This window comes from Hoplias malabaricus, chromosome 16, assembly GCF_029633855.1.
Source record: "Hoplias malabaricus isolate fHopMal1 chromosome 16, fHopMal1.hap1, whole genome shotgun sequence".
In the NCBI taxonomy this organism is placed as follows: domain Eukaryota; kingdom Metazoa; phylum Chordata; class Actinopteri; order Characiformes; family Erythrinidae; genus Hoplias; species Hoplias malabaricus.
The window spans coordinates 29,018,529-29,037,815 of record NC_089815.1 but is presented as its reverse complement, the minus strand read 5'-3'; the positions used below and the strand labels follow the sequence as shown (position 1 = coordinate 29,037,815).

At 47.2% G+C, this 19,287-nt stretch overlaps 1 protein-coding gene across 1 annotated transcript in view; it reads right to left on the bottom strand.

Annotated features, from left to right (window-relative positions):
- Nucleotides 1-9,915, bottom strand: part of LOC136671398 (spermatogenesis-associated protein 16-like) — a 58,619-nt gene extending 48,704 nt beyond the window's left edge. Inside the window, exons 1-2 of the mRNA XM_066647063.1 lie at nt 9,771-9,915; nt 7,187-7,200 (exon numbers count right to left, since the gene is read on the bottom strand). Coding sequence (XP_066503160.1) covers nt 7,187-7,200; nt 9,771-9,915 — 159 coding nt within the window. The remainder of the gene's footprint in view (nt 1-7,186; nt 7,201-9,770) is intronic.
- Between the last annotated feature and the right edge of the window lie 9,372 nt (nt 9,916-19,287).

Below are 19,287 nucleotides of genomic sequence, written 5' to 3'. Positions count from 1 at the left end.
GTGAGCTTCTGTGAACTGCACCATTACTGGTTAATTTTTTAATTATATTTCATTACTTCATATTATTTCAGCAGCCATCTTTTCGAGACTCATCTGTTAATTAAAGGACGCTCACGACAGCAATGCCGTATGTATTCAAAACTCTCTTTGGTGCTTGAAACATTTCTTTGAATTCTCTGGGCTGAAGGTAGCTAACTCACAAACAGCTCATTGTTGGCAGGTCACAGAATGGATGTGGCAAATCATATTATGCATGAACAAATTGAAAGTGCACACTAATTACAGGCAATTCTCCTCTATATCAGGACAGACAGGAATAAGCGATCGACTTGAGTGGACTTTCATGATCTATGTTCTGCCTCTGTTGTCCTCTGGCAGTAAACAAAAACTAAAGTGATACTATAAAAGGAGGAAAAAAAACACCTTGAATATTGAAAGCATTCAATTAAAATTCAGTCACTAACCTGTTCACGGAATAAAAGCATGACGGATTTCCACTACGGGCTGTGCATTTTGTACATTTTATATTCTCGTTTTATTTAACCTCGCTGGTAAAAGTCTTTGTCCCACTGTCCTTGGATAAGAACGCAGTGAGGTAGAGTACAGTGTGAAAACCCGACTCTAGTTCTTATCATTTCCAAGAAAATCAGACGTTAATGTAGTTATCATTAAACTTTCTTGGGAGATTAGATATAAAATAATTTACTTGCAAGGGTAGGATGTGTGGTGGTTTGTTTTCCCTGTGTCTGCGTGGGTTTCTCTGGTTGGTGATTCAAACGTGTCAGTAGGTGTGAGTGAATGCGAGAGTGTTTGTCGCCCTGTGAAAGAACTGGCGCCCCCTCCAGGGTGAGTTCCCGCCTGGTGCCCAGTGATTCCAGGTAGGCTCCAGGTGACTGTCTGTGAGGAGTGTGGAGTGTTCTCCCTGTGTCTGCGTGGGTTTCCTCCGGGTGACTGTCTGTGAGGAGTTGGTGTGTTCTCCCTGTGTCTGCATGGGTTTCCTCCGGGTGACTGTCTGTGAGGAGTGTGGTGTGTTCTCCCTGTGTCTGCGTGGGTTTCCTCTGGGTGACTGTCTGTGAGGAGTGTGGTGTGTTATCCCTGTGTCTGCGTGGGTTTCCTCCGGGTGACTGTCTGTGAGGAGTGTGGTGTGTTCTCTCTGTGTCTGCGTGGGTTTCCTCCGGGTGACTGTCTGTGAGGAGTGTGGTGTGTTCTCCCTGTGTCTGCGTGGGTTTCCTCCGGGTGACTGTCTGTGAGGAGTGTCGTGTGTTCTCCCTGTGTCTGCGTGGGTTTCCTCCGGGTGACTGTCTGTGAGGAGTGTGGTGTGTTCTCCCTGTGTCTGCGTGGGTTTCCTCCGGGTGAATGTCTGTGAGGAGTGTGGTGTGCTCTCCCTGTGTCTGCGTGGGTTTCCTCCGGGTGACTGTCTGTGAGGAGTGTGGTGTGTTCTCCCTGTGTCTGCGTGGGTTTCCTCTGGATGACTGTCTGTGAGGAGTGTGGTGTGTTCTCTCTGTGTCTGCGTAGGTTTCCTCCGGGTGACTGTCTGTGAGGAGTGTGGTGTGTTCTCCCTGTGTCTGCGTGGGTTTCCTCTGGGTGACTGTCTGTGAGGAGTGTGTTGTGTTCTCCCTGTGTCTGTGTGGGTTTCCTCTGGGTGACTGTCTGTGAGGAGTGTGGTGTGTTCTCCCTGTGTCTGCGTGGGTTTCCTCCGGGTGACTGTCTGTGAGGAGTGTGTTGTGTTCTCCCTGTGTCTGTGTGGGTTTCCTCTGGGTGACTGTCTGTGAGGAGTGTGGTGTGTTCTCCCTGTGTCTGCGTGGGTTTCCTCTGGGTGACTGTCTGTGAGGAGTGTGGTGTGTTCTCCCTGTGTCTGCGTGGGTTTCCTCCGGGTGACTGTCTGTGAGGAGTGTGGTGTGTTCTCTCTGTGTCTGCGTAGGTTTCCTCCGGGTGACTGTCTGTGAGGAGTGTGGTGTGTTCTCCCTGTGTCTGCGTGGGTTTCCTCCGGGTGACTGTCTGTGAGGAGTGTGGTGTGTTCTCTCTGTGTCTGCGTAGGTTTCCTCCGGGTGACTGTCTGTGAGGAGTGTGGTGTGTTCTCCCTGTGTCTGCGTGGGTTTCCTCCGGGTGACTGTCTGTGAGGAGTGTGGTGTGTTCTCCCTGTGTCTGCGTGGGTTTCCTCTGGGTGACTGTCTGTGAGGAGTGTGTTGTGTTCTCCCTGTGTCTGTGTGGGTTTCCTCTGGGTGACTGTCTGTGAGGAGTGTGGTGTGTTCTCCCTGTGTCTGCGTGGGTTTCCTCCGGGTGACTGTCTGTGAGGAGTATGGTGTTTTCTCCCTGTGTCTGTGTGGGTTTCCTCCGGGTGACTGTCTGTGAGGAGTGTGGTGTGTTCTCCCTGTGTCTGCGTGGGTTTCCTCCGGGTGACTGTCTGTGAGGAGTGTGGTGTGTTCTCCCTGTGTCTGTGTGGGTTTCCTCCGGGTGACTGTCTGTGAGGAGTGTGGTGTGTTCTCCTTGTGTCTGCGTGGGTTTCCTTCGGGTGACTGTCTGTGAGTAGTGTGGTGTGTTCTCCCTGTGTCCGCGTGGGTTTCCTCCGGGTGCTCCGGTTTCCTCCCACAGTCCAAAAACACACGTTGGTAGGTGGATTGGTGACTCAAAAGTGTCCGTAGGTGTGAGTGAATGTGTGTGTGTGTGTGTGTTGCCCTGTGAAGGACTGGGGCTCCCTCCAGGGTGTGTTCCCGCCTTGCGCCCAATGATTCCAGGTAGGCTCTGGACCCACCGGGACCCTGAATTGGATAAGGGTTACAGATAATGAATGAATGATTTTTTTTTTTTTTACCCAGTTGTCTCCCCAGTTTCCTTATTGAGTATGTGAATGTATGAGACAGTGCACATGTGTGAGTGACTGGGTGAGTGTAAGAAATTTGTGTGCCTATTTAAACCTAGACCTGAGCTACAAAGAGGAAACAAAGTCAAATTTGAGTTCAGTTTAAAACAAAGAAAAAAAAAGAAAAGTCAACTGAGCAGGCCTCAGTTGTTTGTTTGTGTTGTGCTTTCCTTAAAGGCCATCATTTTCTGCCCAGAGAAGTCAGAGGTTCTGCAGCTTTGTCGGTTTGCAGCGAGCGTGGCTTCCACTTCAAATCCGCAATCTTCTTTCAGGCGCATCATGGCAGATTGTAATGGAAACCCGGAGCTCCAGGGACCGCAGGAGACAGTAGAGGCCGGCCCAAGCCAAGACAACGCAGAGAAACAAACAGAGGCCTCCTCGCAGACAGCGGCGCCGGGGGAGAAGAGAAGAAAAAAGAGCAAGAGAAAGAGAGACAGCGGCGGGTCGGAGAGGAGAGCCAGAGAGACGGCCGGCTACAGGAGAGGAGACGGATGGCTGGATGGAGTTGTGGGGGCGGATAATGAACAGAACCCCCTGCCTCCGCTGTCACGCATCTCTTTAAAAAGCCTGGTGGAGGTCGAGAAGAAGTTAGTGTACGGTGACGAACAGAACATTACCCACAAGCTCCCGGGCCCCCAGCCTCCACCTCCTCACAATTAATGTGTCAAAGCAGTGAAACAGTGGGGCCTCAGAGTGGACCTAATCTCGGCTTTCTGCCTCAAATTGACAAATGGCTCGATGTGGCTTTACAAGATGCCGACGCACACTACCGGCTGAAGAAATACGCCCTCGCAGCCGGCCGCTTCACCGCCGCTCTAGAGGTACCTGATTTACATCTCGCCCCACCCTGGCCCCTTAGATATTTATTTCATTCTTTACCCACCCTTTATAATCAAATTGTGCTATTATCTATTGTTTTTTTAACCAACTCAACGTAAATATAAAACAAAATTGCACCTAGGGTTAAATAAATAGCTTTTCGTGTTTACCATAAATGCAGCAGCTCTTTCAGACATGGCACCCCTGCTGCACCTTAAAGTCACTAGTTTCCCCTTAAAGCTTGAGTCTAATGTTTATAGCTGGTGTTAAATAGCGTTCGTCTGATTCTTCCCCCTGCTCCACTTTGGACTCATTAGGCATAATGTACAGAACTGTGTAAAAGTCAGAGGTCACCTTCGTTTCCATTCGGAACCTTCATTAAGGACAGTTATAAATCTTTCATCCATCCACCCATTCATTATCTGTAGCCCTTATCCAGTTCAGGGTCACGGTGGGTCCAGAGTGTACCTGGAATCATTGGGCGCAAGGCGGGAATACACCCTGGAAGGTGCGCCAGTCCTTCACTGGGCAACACTCAAACTGACACATTCACTCACACACTCACATCTACGGTCACTTTTGGGTCGCCAATACACCTACCAACGTGTGGTTTTGGAGCGTGGGAAGAACCCAGAGCAACCGGAGGAAACCCACGCAGACACAGGGAGAACACACCACACTCCTCACAGACAGTCACCCGGAGGAAACCCACGCAGACACAGGGAGAACACACCACACTCCTCACAGACAGTCACCCGGAGGAAACCCACACAGACACAGGGAGAACACACCACACTCCTCACAGACAGTCACCCTGAGGAAACCCACGCAGACACAGAGAGAACACACCACACTCCTCACAGACAGTCACCCGGAGGAAACCCACACAGACACAGGGAGAACACACCACACTCCTCACAGACAGTCACCCGGAGGAAACCCACACAGACACAGGGAGAACACACCACACTCCTCACAGACAGTCACCCGGAGGAAACTCACGCAGACACAGGGAGAACACACCACACTCCTCACAGACAGTCACCCTGAGGAAACCCACGCAGACACAGAGAGAACACACCACACTTCTCACAGACACTCACCCGGAGGAAACCCACACAGACACAGGGAGAACACACCACACTCCTCACAGACAGTCACGCAGAGGAAACCCACGCAGACTCAGGGAGAACACACCAACTCCTCACAGACAGTCACCCGGAGGAAACCCACGCAGACACAAGGAGAACACACCACACTCCTCACAGACAGTCACCCGGAGGAAACCCACGCAGACACAGGGAGAACACACCACACTCCTCACAGACAGTCACCCGGAGGAAACCCACACAGACACAGGGAGAACACACCACACTCCTCACAGACAGTCACCCTGAGGAAACCCACGCAGACACAGAGAGAACACACCACACTCCTCACAGACAGTCACCCGGAGGAAACCCACACAGACACAGGGAGAACACACCACACTCCTCACAAACAGTCACCCGGAGGAAACCCACACAGACACAGGGAGAACACACCACACTCCTCACAGACAGTCACCCGGAGGAAACCCACGCAGACACAGGGAGAACACACCACACTCCTCACAGACAGTCACCCTGAGGAAACCCACGCAGACACAGAGAGAACACACCACACTTCTCACAGACACTCACCCGGAGGAAACCCACACAGACACAGGGAGAACACACCACACTCCTCACAGACAGTCACGCAGAGGAAACCCACGCAGACTCAGGGAGAACACACCAACTCCTCACAGACAGTCACCCGGAGGAAACCCACGCAGACACAGAGAGAACACACCAACTCCTCACAGACAGTCACCCGGAGGAAACCCACGCAGACACAGGGAGAACACACCACACTCCTCACAGACAGTCACCCGGAGGAAACCCACGCAGACACAGGGAGAACACACCACACTCCTCACAGACAGTCACCCGGAGCAGGAATTGAACCCACAACTTCCAGGCCCCTGGAGCTGTGTGACTGTGACACTACCTGCTGCACCACCGTGCCGCCAAAAACAAAATCAGAAAAGGATAAAAATGACATTGTGAACGCTGAAAATCTTCATCTTAATACGTCTGGTTAACTACTCGATTTAAAATTCGAACAGGCAGTGAGATTTATCCTGCTCTAATAAGGAAGTATTGCTGGAGAAGTCAGTTAAATAATGCATTGGGAGCAAGAGCAGTTTCATTACAGCTTCGGAGCACAGTTTGGAGAAAGGTCAGTGTAATATACACACCTGTCTCTGACTGCCGTGAGTTAGCCCCACTTTCAGCCGCTGTTCTGGGACGCTGCAGATGCAGGCTGCTCGCTGCCGTTTTCAGAACATAAAGAGCGTATAAACGCAACTCAGCTGGAGTCGTCTAAAAGGGGAGACTTTATTATTAGGCTGTCAGGCCTCTAGATCTATTCTCATAACGACACTCAGGTCACCAGGCCCCAAACTGTGGCATGAAAGGAGAGTTCATCCTAAGGAGAGTGACTAACACTTGTGTCTCTCGTTTTCTTCAAGAACTCTTCCTTACCTTAAGAAACATCCATTATACTGACACCTAGAGAACTGGATGGATCAGAGATATTGTTCTAAACCTGTTTTCAAAATGGCTGCCCTTGTGTGGGGGACCCGCTCCATGGAGCATAAACTGGATCATTCAGGTGCTACAAAGGAACTGGGTTCCTCTTCCACTCGTTGTAAAAAACACTGTCCAAAACAGTGTGTGTATGTGGTGGTGTTTATGGTAGAAGACATAGCCTGTGTGAAATAAGTGGTCAGTCTCAAAACACGGATTCAGAGAGTCAGGATTTCTGACGTCATAAACCTAAGGAACCAATCCTGTCAACTTGCAGGGCGGGGCTTTCAGGCTGCAGCCGAGTAGCAGAGGTGTTAGTGGGTAAACAGAGTGAGTGTGTGAAATAGTCCATGGGTGTGAACGTGTGAGTGAGTGATGGACTGACAAACATAGCGTATCCCTGCCATGCACCCAAAGATTGAACAGCTGAGGTATATTTAAGGTTAAACAGCTTGACACTTTAATAGCTGGGTGTAGATCAGCATTTTACAAATCAACACATGGCTCAGCCAATCAAATGAAAGAATAGGATCTATTTGTTTTAAGGTTTGCAGTTGTTTGAAATCGAGATCACAGCTGGCCTCTGACTTGTTTATTCTGCTCAATCTGCATCTGGCCAATCTTGGACATCTGGGTCATGTGTCCAGATGTGGGTGCTCATTTACCGATGCCCTCTGCACGTGAGAACGATAAAAGTAAACCCACTTGAGGCACGTGGGGCACACAGCTCTACTGTTCATTTCTGTTAAACTCAGGATTTTGTTTATTTTTTTATGAATTTACAAAGTTGTAGCACATCATACGCACATGCCCTCAGCAAACACAGCTATCCATCCACCCATTTATCAATCTATTTTACCATTGTCTTGATTTTTATTGCTGTATTGGTACTTACTTCTGAGTGGTTTGTTGTTCAGGTTGAAAATGCATCTGCTTTACATTCAAAAAATAACATTCTAATAACATTAGCTCAGTTCTGGGATCTGTCCCTGTGTCAGAAATGGCCCTATTCACTATTCCCTGTTTTACTCACCGTGCAGCCCACTATTATAGTGAACTGAACTCAGGAGGGTAGTGAATGATTTCGGACACTGCTTTTAATTCAAAATGGCGGAAACCTCAGTATAGTGCACAATACAGTAAACAGGCAACAATTTCGACACACGGTTTCTCAGTCGTGACCGAAATGACTCCCTAATCCTATATAATAGTACACACAAATGAATTCAGACACCATTGATTAGTAACAAAGAAACTCATAATGCATCCTGGTGCACATTCAGCTCATGTAGTGAGCACACAGAAAAATGGTGACGCACTCAATAGTGCCCTCAATCATGAATATGGAGCCATTTTGGAGCCAACGTGACTTCCCACGAAAGCTCTTCTCGAGAACATAATTCTGTATAAACCATGTTCATTCTTTGCATCCTTGCACTTGAGATAAAGCCCTAAATCTCTGCTAGAAATGACGCCCTACTCACTATCTCTACATCACTCACTATAAAGTGTACTATTATAGGGAACTTAATTCAGGAGGTCCCTGGTGGTCTAGTGGCTAGGATTGTGTTCCTTCACCACCGTAGTCCGAGTTCGTTCAGAGAAGCGTGCAGCAGGTAGTGTCACTGTGACACAGCTCCAGGGTCCTGGAGGTTGTGGGTTTGAACCCCGCTCCGGGTGACTGTCTGTGAGGAGTGTGGTGTGTTCTCTCTGTGTCTGTGTGGGTTTCCTCCGGATGACTGTCTGTGAGGAGTGTGGTGTGTTCTCCCTGTGTCTGCATGGGTTTCCTCAGGATGACTGTCTGTGAGGAGTGAGGTGTGTTCTCCCTGTGTCTGCGTGGGTTTCCTCCGGATGACTGTCTGTGAGGAGTGTGGTGTGTTCTCTCAGTGTCTGCGTGGGTTTCCTCCGGGTGACTGTCTGTGAGGAGTTTGGTGTGTTCTCCCTGTGTCTGTGTGGGTTTCCCCCAGGTGACTGTCTGTGAGGAGTGTGGTGTGTTCTCCCTGTGTCTGAATGGTTTTCCTCCGGGTGACTGTCTGTGAGTAGTGTGGTGTGTTCTCCCTGTGTCTGTGTGGGTTTCCTCCGGGTGACTGTCTGTGAGGAGTGTGGTGTGTTCTCTCTGTGTCTGCGTGGGTTTCCTCCGGGTGACTGTCTGTGAGGAGTGTGGTGTGTTCTCCCTGTGTCCGCATGGGTTTCCTCCCACTGTCCAAAAAGACATGTTGGTAGTTGGATTGGCGACTCAAAAGTGTCCATAGGTGTGAGTTTGTGAGTGAATGTGTGGGTGTGGGTGTCACTTCCAGGGTGTGTTCCTGCCTTGCGCCCAGTGACTCTGGGTAGACTCCAGACCCACCGCGACCCTGAACTGACCATGAACCGGAAAAGCATTTACAGAAAATGAACGCTATTTACTTGCACCAGCTCTGTATTACGCCCAGTGTATTCTGGGTATTTGCCGTCTGCTAGAGTACATCAGTTGTACACTACCTACTGATGAGTACAGAAATCTGACCATGTTTGTTTCCATTACAAAATGGCTGTACCCCAGAACTGTGCACTATAATGAACAAATCAATTAAAATATATGTATATAGCAACTGCTGTTGTCACAAAACTGCTTTACAGAATTGGTCTAGCTTTTTACCTTTTTATTATTACACATTTATTAAAGAAAAAACTGTCCAATAGCTTTTTTTTTGAAGGTTTGATGATGAATGGATCAATGTAAACAGCACAGAATGTCTTAGAATTAAACACTCTGTTGACTTACTTTAAGTATAAATGCATACACCCAGGCATCCCTATATGAACATATCAAATACTGCATGAATAATGTGAAACCTCTCTCTCTCTCTCTGTAGAGATCTGCTCCTAAACTGTACTGAAAACCAAACACTCCAGCACTGAGTGAGTTACAGTCACTGACAGCAGTGAAACTATTCTCTCTCTCTCTCTCTCTCTCTCTCTCTCTCTCTCTCTCTCTCTCTCTCTCTCTCTCTCTGCTGCATCTGTGCAACACTTCAGTCTGTCAGGACCAGTTAAATTATAAAAATGTGCCTGTGCCATAGGATTGCCTCAAGTGCTTTCATTTTTACCTGCTGTGTTGTTGTTGCAGAGTGGGACACGTATGAAGACTGCAGTAAAACTACACACAGATGAGCTGTTTACATCTTCTTCAGATACGACTGACTGCCTGAATTTCTCCCTCAGTCACTGACCTATAAATTACCATCTTCATTTACAGCTGCTTGGACATGTCTTTTCACCTTTCCTGTAGCTGTCTCTGTTTATAATCTCTTGTTTTATAGGTGGCAAAGCATGTTTAAGTCATGACACTGCCTTCACCATGCTTCTTAGGGTTAGGATGAATTGCACAATGCTCCAAATGCCCAGGATACCTTTAACTTTCCAACCACAGGGTTTGTTCTTAGTGTTGCACAGCTGTTGTGCTTCATAACAGAGCTTTCCTCAACAAAGCCGTGTACAGCCTGTTTTCAGAGCAGTTTGCTCGACGAGAAATGTCCGCACTGGGGTGGAGAAGTTCACTTCCATGCCACGTCTGAAACGCCAGAATCTTGTCACTTCTCCTCTGTCTCTGCAGTTGGACTGTGGCAACAGGAGTTTGTCCATGGCGGTCACACACTGAGAATGACAGTGCATGGGTTTTTAGAGGAAAGTAAACAGCAGGTGGTGGGCGAGCTGAGGGTAGGCGCTCAAGCGCAACAGAAATGTTTCACATCGGAACAAAAGGTTTCAGGTTCGGAAACATTTTGTTTACAACAGGATGGTGAAGATATTTGAAAATCTTATTATTTTTCCCATATAGAAATTGGGCAGACACACACACACACACAAACACACACACACACACACACACACACACACAGCTCCAGAGTCTAGGGGTCTTGGTTATGAGTCACTGTCTGTCAGGAGTGTGGTGTGTTCTCCCAGTGTCTGTGTGGGTTTCCTCCTACAATCCATTCATTCATTCATTCATTATATGTAACCCTTCTCCAGTTCAGGGTCGCAGTGGGTTTAGAGCCTACCTGGAATCATTGGGTGCAAGGCGGAAATATACCCTGGAGGTGGCGCCAGTCCTTCACAGGGCAACGCACACTCACACATTCACTCACACCTACGGACACTTTTGAGTCGCCAATCCACCTACCAACGTGTCTTTTTGGACTGTGGAAGGAAACCAGAGCACCCGGAGGAAACCCACGCAGACACAGAGAGAGCACACCGCACTCCTCACAGACAGTCACCCGGAGGAAACCCACGCAGACACAGGGAGAACACACCACACTCCTCACAGACAGTCACCCGGAGGAAACCCACGCAGACACAGGGAGAACACACCACACTCCTCACAGACAGTCACCCGGAGGAAACCCGCGCAGACACTGAGAGAACACACCACACTCCTCACAGACAGTCACCCAGAGGAAACCCACGCAGACACAGGGAGAACACACCACACTCCTCACAGACAGTCACCCAGAGGAAACCCACGCAGACACAGGGAGAACACACCACACTCCTCACAGACAGTCACCCGGAGGAAACCCACGCAGACACAGAGAGAACACACCACACTCCTCACAGACAGTCACCCGGAGGAAACCCACGCAGACACAGAGAGAACACACCACTCTCCTCACAGACAGTCACCCGGAGCGGAAATCAAACCCACAACCTCCAGGTTTCTGGAGCTGTGTGACTGCGACACCTACCCACTGAACCGTTCCGCCTCCTACAATCCAGAAAATACATTTTGATATGTAACTTGCCTGTGTGAAATTGTCCACAAGTGCAAGTGACTGAATGATTGTACACAATTGTCCTGTAATTACGTCAGTAAACCTAGACCTGGTATTTTTATTATGCACATGACACAAATCACAAATCAATGAAATGACCTAAGTGACCTATGGATTGAATGCCAAGGGCTCAAGGCCGTGATGGCAGCCCAAAAGCCCCCAAATACTCCAAAAGCTCCAATTCCCCACCCCGTGCGATCACTTATTCATGAAGAGTGCACTGTTCTGACACTGTGATCGATCGTAATGGCAAATTGTTGGTTGCGAGTAAAAGCGTCAGCGGGGTTCACGTAATATTTTAGAGAATAGGATTGATTGCGCTGTTGCAATTGTGATGCATTAGGTTATCCGTCTTAGACACACACACACACACACACACCCTCTCTCTCTGTCACACACACACACACACACTTGTGGCACCTTTCAATTTATTGTCTACTCAAGCAACTCGCTGCTGATATTCTGGCTCTCCAGCGCCGAACAATGCCTGGGCGAGCCGAGCCGAGCCGGACAATCGCAGCAGAACAGCAAACACAGCTATTCTCTGTTGCATATTGTTTTGCTGTGATGCATACAAAAAGCTGTTTATTCCCCCTTTCACTTACCACTCCTTTTCCCCGCCAGGGGCTGCTGCCACTCGGCGCCATCCACAAAGTGAGATTTACAAAGACAGAGGCACCTGAGTTATTAGTCGTCCATTAGGGCCTGCTCTCGCTGCAAACATCTCCTTATATGACTACCGTTGAATACATTTGTGTGAAATACTCTGAGTGTCTCGCTGTCTCTCTACCTCTCCTCCACCCCCATCCTCTGCATACTTAAGTGTTCCGAGGCTCAGAGGAGGCGTAACATTTCTTGAGGAAGGTTCTTCCAGAACTCCACCGTCAGATATCTCTCCTCGCCCAAGTGATGTAGATACACTTGCTTTTATTTTAACGGCCTGCCTTAATGCTTCCTTCTGTCTTTTATCTATTAATGAGACTTCTCATTCATATTCGTCCTGATTAAACAGGACCTTGAGAGTCTGTTTACTCTTGGCCGGTTCAAAGTGAAAATGGAATAGGAAATGGAGTCCTACGCGAAAACATGAATAAACAGATTCCTCTTTTGCATCACACTTGATAGAAAAGAGCCTCAAAGGAAATGATCATCACATGTATTTCTTAATAAAAGATGATATAAGGATGCGTACGCCTCAGATGGACTGTCCAGTCAATCTGCAAAGTGTGCCATGCCTTGTAGCGGAAGTTTTAAAGTGGAAATCACATTTTCGGTGCATGTGCTCATTACTTTGGGGATTTGGAGCCCATCAACCCACACGCTGTGAAATAAGACCACACAACCCTTTGTCTGTGGACTTCCAAAGCCTGAAAACATCAAGTGCAGAACAGTTCCACCCCCTCGTCTGAGTCTGTTCAATCACAGCGCTGGACCCACGCTTGTGTGAGAGCGCAGAGACGGGGTTAAACGCAACAAAATAGACACGACGACCGCTGAGAAGTAAGACCACTGAGAAAAAACGGAGAAGAAAGAGAACAGAGCTAAAACGGCTAAAACGCTCCTCGCTCCTCACTGCTGTGCGCTCGGGGTCGGGGTGAACAGCAAGTGGCTCGTTATCATTTAAAGGAACAGGCGCTGAAATCAGGGGTGTTTAGAGAGAGGGAGAACTCTGCTGTGGGGTTTGATCCTTGTGGTGTTTTGACGAAATAATGTCCCCCCTTTGTCTTTAAGACTCATAGATTGAATGAAAGCTTTGAAATATGAAGCAGACTGATAAAGAATAGGCCGTCAGTAAAATGAAATGGATTCTAGGTGGCGTTGTGTATAAATATTGATATTAAGTTCATGAACTAACAGACAGAATGCACATAACATTTATTATGCATTTAACATTACACACTATAGCTGCAGAAGCTATAATGAATACAGGAGTCATAGGGGGTGTTAAATAGATACGTTCCAGTCTTTAGAGTAAATGTTATTGATGTCTAACTTAATTCAATATTCATAACTTAAAATAATTGACCCAAATACTAAGACGATATCCGTGTGAACAGAACTGAGCTGTAACAAGAAAACTATGAAACACAGGAGCCCAGGAGCAGAGCATTTTATCATTTGCCTCAAAAAAACTCAAACCTAAACTCGCTTTCATTATTATTTCACTGTGGCGGTGAACACACACACACACACACACACACATCCAGAGGAGTTAGCAGCCATCCCAGCACCCAGGGAGAAGCTGAGGGTTAGGTGCCATGTTCATGGATGTTGAGGGAGGAGAAAGAGCTGTGTACTTCACTCTGCCTCTGTTTGCGGGAGGGAATCAAACCAACAACCTTCTGGTCCCTAGCCTGTCCCTGTTTTGGCCACGGTTGCCACCCAAGCAGAGGCTTTGTCTTATGCCCTGTGTTTTGACTTCACTGTCCTTGTAGCTACTATACGTATTGCTTGTGTTTTGCTTGTGTAATGATATGATTTATGGGCTTTGTTCTGTCTGCGCTGGGAAAGAGAAATAACAGAGGCGAGAGTGTAGAGCTCAAAGAGGAATACTCCCCTGGTATTTGCATTAGTCAAGGCTCTAGAGGCGTAATGTCAGGAAACATTGAACGGAAGACAGAAAAGAGAAAGAGCATATCGTAGAGAGAGAGAGAGAGAGAGAGAGAGAGGGGTGTGTGGTTTACTCTCTGTGTGCCCTGTTGTCTCTACAGCAGCATCTGATTGCTAGCGTTAATTAAAGGATCTCTGCTGTCTCACAGAACCACGTATAGATCAGAAGAAAAACAGTCGTGAAAAGCAAAGGGATGGAAAATATGCAATAAAACTTCCATAACAATAAAACCACCTCTTTGTTTCTACGCTCGTTGTCCATTTTATTAGCTCCACTGACCATAAATCTGTACTTTATAATTACTACGATTACAGACTGTCGTCCATCTGTTGCTCCGCATACTTTGTTACCCATATTTTACTGTTTTCAACGGTTCAGCACCACCACAGAGGTCCATCATTTTCAGCACTGCAGTTATATTACCACACCACAACTATATATATATATATATATATATACAGTACCAGTCAAATGTTTGGACACTCAGGGATGGTTCTTCCAGATGGTTTCCTTTGTTTTGGGTCATTTTCCGCATGCTGTGAATGTACAGCACCAGTCAAAAGTTTAAACATCATCTCATTCAATGAATTTTCTTTGTTTTTTATTATTTTCTACGTTGTAAATGAATGTAGATGACATTAAGGAACTATGGAGGAACACATATGGAATTAATTAGTAAACAAAAAGCGTTAAACAAACCACAATATGTTTTATACTTTAGCTTCTTCAAAGTAGGCCCCTGTTGCTTTGACGACAGCTTTACACACTTTCACCGTTCTCTCAGTCGGCTTCATGAGGTCATCACCTGGAACTGTTTTCAGTGAACAGCTGTGGCCTCGTCGAGAGTTAATTTGTAGAAGCGCTTCCTTCTTAATGTGTTTGAGACCGTAACTGGGGTTGTGCTGAGGTAGGGGGTGGTACACAGCTGTATACAGTGAACAGCCTTATTCCACCAATCACTAATGAGTGCTCAAACTTTTGACTGGTACTGTATGTGTGTGTATATATATATATATATATATACCGGGTGGGCCATTTATATGGATACACCTTAATAAAATGGGAATGGTTGGTGATATTAACTTCCTGTTTGTGGCACATTAGTAGATGGGAGGTGACCATGGAGGCCATTTTGAAGTCGGCCATTTTGGATCCAACTTTTGTTTTTTAAATAGGAAGAGGGTCATGTGACACATCAAAATTATTGGGAATTTCACAAGAAAAACAATTGTGTGTTTTACGGATACTGGAAGCCTGTGCTAGCATTTCTCCTGCGGTGTTGCTATCAGTGTGTGAAGAGTGGGAGAAGAGAGTTGCATCGACAATCTAACACAATGGGCAGCACTTTGAACACATTTTATAAGTGGTCAGAATAATATTACGTTAAGACCAAGCACACCATCGTTTGTTGTTTTTCATCGAAATTCCCAATAGGTTTGATGTGTCACATGACCCTCTTCCCATTGAAAAAACAAAAGTTGGATCTGAAATGGCCGACTTCAAAATGGCCGCCATAGTCACCACCCATCTTGAAAAGTTTCCCCCCTCCCATCTACTAATGTGCCACAAACAGGAAGTTAATATCACCAACCTTTCCCATTTTATTAAGGTGTATCCATATAAATGGCCCACGCTATATATATATATATATATATATATATATATATATGATTTGAAATAAAACATTTAGCTTCAACTTCCATTGCCGGTTTTTTTCCTTCTGTAAATTTACTCTTTTACATGTTTTACATAACAGTGACCATCGATTATATATTTGTGTGTGTGTGTGTGTGTGCATGCGTCATTTCCCACTTAAAGAAAGCCCAAAAGGGCATCAGAGTCATATGTAGACCCCCGATATTGATCTGAGGTCGACTGATTGTGTAACTAACGTCAGTGTGAGAGGAGCTCTGTGTCTTAGAATCCACGAAGGCCTTGTTCAAACGTGGCACAATTATAGGCAGCTCGCTTTAACGAAGATTGTGCTGAAGTTTCCTATTGATGTGCGCATAGCTCTGGGGGGTGTGGGGGGAAACGGATGCAAAATGAATTCAGGCGTAGGCAGAATCATATTAATTAAAATCATCAGGCCGTAGCTGATTAACAATACAAACAAGTCACACTGGCTGAGACCTTCAGACTTTAGCGGGGGAAAAATGCACTGACAAAGCAATCACTATTCATCTTGGGAGGGGATGGATTTGTCTTAAACCTGGGAGGTCCATGTGCCTCACCCAGAGCTAAACACCCACACTGAAGCATTAGTCTGTGCATTACCAAAAACAAACGAACAAAAAACACATCATGTTTTACATTCTACACTTCATGTGTTGCTCTGCATACTTTATTGGCACTTTTTCATCCTGTTCTTCAATGGTCTGGACCCCCACGGTACCACCATGGAGCAGGTTGAATTTGGGAGCTGGATCATTCTCAGCACTGCAGTGACACTGACGTGGTGGTGGTGTGTTAGTGTGTGTTGTGCTGGTGTAGAGTGGATCAGACACAGCAGTGGCTGCTGGAGTTTTTAAACCCTGTGTCCACTCTCTGTCCACTCTGTGAGACACTCCTCCCTCGTTGGTCCACCGTGTTGACGTAAAGTCAGAGACAGTAGCTCATCAGTGGACACCATCATGTAAATTGGGGAATCATCTGTTTTTTGTACACTAAAAGATGCTTTCTGTTTTGAACGATACAAGAAGTGTTTTATTTATTTTTTGTTTTATTTATATATATTCCCATTAGATCATGTATTTATTATAATTCAAATTTCATAATGAAATAATTAGCATTGTTATTTCATATGGGCGGCACGGTGGTGCAGGAGGCAGTGTCTCAGTCACAGCTCCAGGGACCTGGAGGTTGTGGGTTTGAGTCCTGCTCCGGGTGACTGTCTGTGAGGAGTGTGGTGTGTTCTCTCTGTGTCTGCGTGGGTTTCCTCCGGGTGACTGTCTGTGAGGAATGTGGTGTGTTCTCCCTGTGTCTGCGTGGGATTCCTCCGGGTGACTGTCTGTGAAGAGTGTGGTGTGTTCTCCCTGTGTCTGCGTGGGTTTCCTCCGGGTGACTGTCTGTGAGGAGTGTGGTGTGTTTTCCCTGTGTCTGTGTAGGTTTCCTTCAGGTGACTGTCTGTGAGGAGCGTGGTGTGTTCTGCCTGTGTCTGCGTGGGTTTCCTCCGGGTGACTGTCTGTGAGGAGTGTGGTGTGTTCTCTCTGTGTCTGCGTGGGTTTCCTCCGGGTGACTGTCTGTGAGGAATGTGGTGTGTTCTCCCTGTGTCTGCGTGGGATTCCTCCGGGTGACTGTCTGTGAAGAGTGTGGTGTGTTCTCCCTGTGTCTGCGTGGGTTTCCTCCGGGTGACTGTCTGTGAGGAGTGTGGTGTGTTTTCCCTGTGTCTGTGTAGGTTTCCTTCAGGTGACTGTCTGTGAGGAATGTGGTGTGTTCTTCCTGTGTTTGTGTGGGTTTCCTCTGGGTGACTGTCTGTGAGGAGTGTGGTGTGTTCTCCCTGTGTCTGCGTGGGTTTCCTCTGGGTGACTGTCTGTGAGGAGTGTGGTGTGTTCTCCCTGTGTCTGCGTGGATTTCCTCCGAGTGACTGTCTGTGAGGAGCGTGGTGTGTTCTCCCTGTGTCTGCGTGGGTTTCCTCCGGGTGACTGTCTGTGAGGAATGTGGTGTGTTCTTCCTGTGTCTGCGTGGGTTTCCTCCAGGTGACTGTCTGTGAAGAGTGTGGTGTGTTCTCTCTGTGCCTGCGTGGGTTTCCTCCGAGTGACTGTCTGTGAGGAGTTGGTGTGTTCTCCCTGTGTCTGCGTGGGATTCCTCCGGGTGACTGTCTGTGAGGAGTGTGGTGTGTTCTCCCTGTGTCTGCGTGGGTTTCCTCCGGGTGACTGTCTGTGAGGAGTGTGGTGTGTTCTCCCTGTGTCTGCGTGGGTTTCCTCCGGGTGCTCCGGTTTCCTCCCACAGTCCAAAAACACACGTTGGTAGGTGGATTGGTGTCTCAAAAGTGTCCATAGGTGTGAGTGTGTGTTGCCCCGTGAAGGACTGGCGCCCCCTCCAGGGTGTTTTTCTGCCTTGCGCCCAATGATTCCAGGTAGGCTCTGACCCAGCAATTTCTGGCGATTGGCTTAACTTTTTTTAATGAATGACAACATAAATATAGTATCTGATTGACTGCAGTCAAACTGGATTGACAGGTAAGTACTGGGTCCTGCTTCCTACACTACACTATTCTCAGGCCAGCAGCACTGCTGTGTCTGATGAGGTTGACTACTTAAACAGTCATAAGGAGCCAAATTGAATTTAAATTCATTGTAGTCATCAAAACACAGCCTGAGGTTTCACTTTGCCCTGCGCAATGCAGACTCCTCACAGACATTCACCCAGAACAGGGCGCGAACCCACAACCCCAGGACCCTGGAGCTGTGTGACGGAGGCCACCGTGTCGCCCATGTTTCTTTAATAATTACATTTTAGGAATCAATGTGTGTTTCTGTGTTGCCCTGTGAAGGACTGGCGCCCCCTCCAGGGTGTATTCCCGCCTTGCACCCAATGATTCCAGGTAGGCTCTGGACCCACCGTGACCCTGAATTGGATAAGCGTTTACAGATAATGAATGAATAAATGATATTTAGAAATCAAGGTATGACTTAAGTTTAAAAAATCCAAACATGAATTGGACATTAATTATGTTTAGCATTCTTCAGATTTATATATTTACATTTTCTTTTTCATTCTTTGGCACTTTGCCCCTCAAGGCAGCCCCATGTGACCACGTGACCTAATGTTTTTCCGTACCAGAATACACACACCTAACTTTATCCCTGCAGTAACTCAGCAGACACAGTCAATGGCTGTTTGGTGGCGGTTGGTTTCAGGGCAGGTTTTATGTCCTTCCCAGATGGATCAACATGTTCGGCCTAATTAAACCTGTGGCTGATCCAGTGGTCTTCCAGATGAGATTACAGTGTGGCCGCACTAGTCCGGTGTCAGTTTTATCTCCTTCATCTGGTGACGACCCTGCTATGCTCTGTACAGTCGGTATCAGGATGGGTCAGTCGAGGGGGAAGGGGCAGCTGACCCTTGATGCTTTTCACATGTGGACACTGCTCATAAAGCCAGGTGAAGCGAAGTGTGCATTGCATCACGGAGCTGCCGTTATATCTGCAAAGGCCCGGCTCAAATAATAAACCTTAACCATAAACCCCACACCAAGCCAATGCTTAATCCAATCCATATGTCACCTCATTTATATGGGGATAAATCAGCATGAGGATAAGTATCTGCTTCCTAGATTAATAGACCTTGGTGAGGAATAAAAGTTGATTAGAAAATGCTTTAGGGCCACTTCAGGAGGCCGGCAGCTTCCCTCGTTTATATATTTTCCCATGGAATGACCCAGTTAAACCTGAAAGTGAGGGGAAGAAAAACGCCGGACACCTTGGATGTTTATGCCATGGAGTCTTAAGAAAATCTCTGGGGCTAGGCTGTGTCCACTCAGGCAAATGACCTCCATTGATTTATCCATCAACTGTCATAATGAGCAATGGTAGGGAGCGTCTCAAATGATGTGGCACTTTTTTTTTT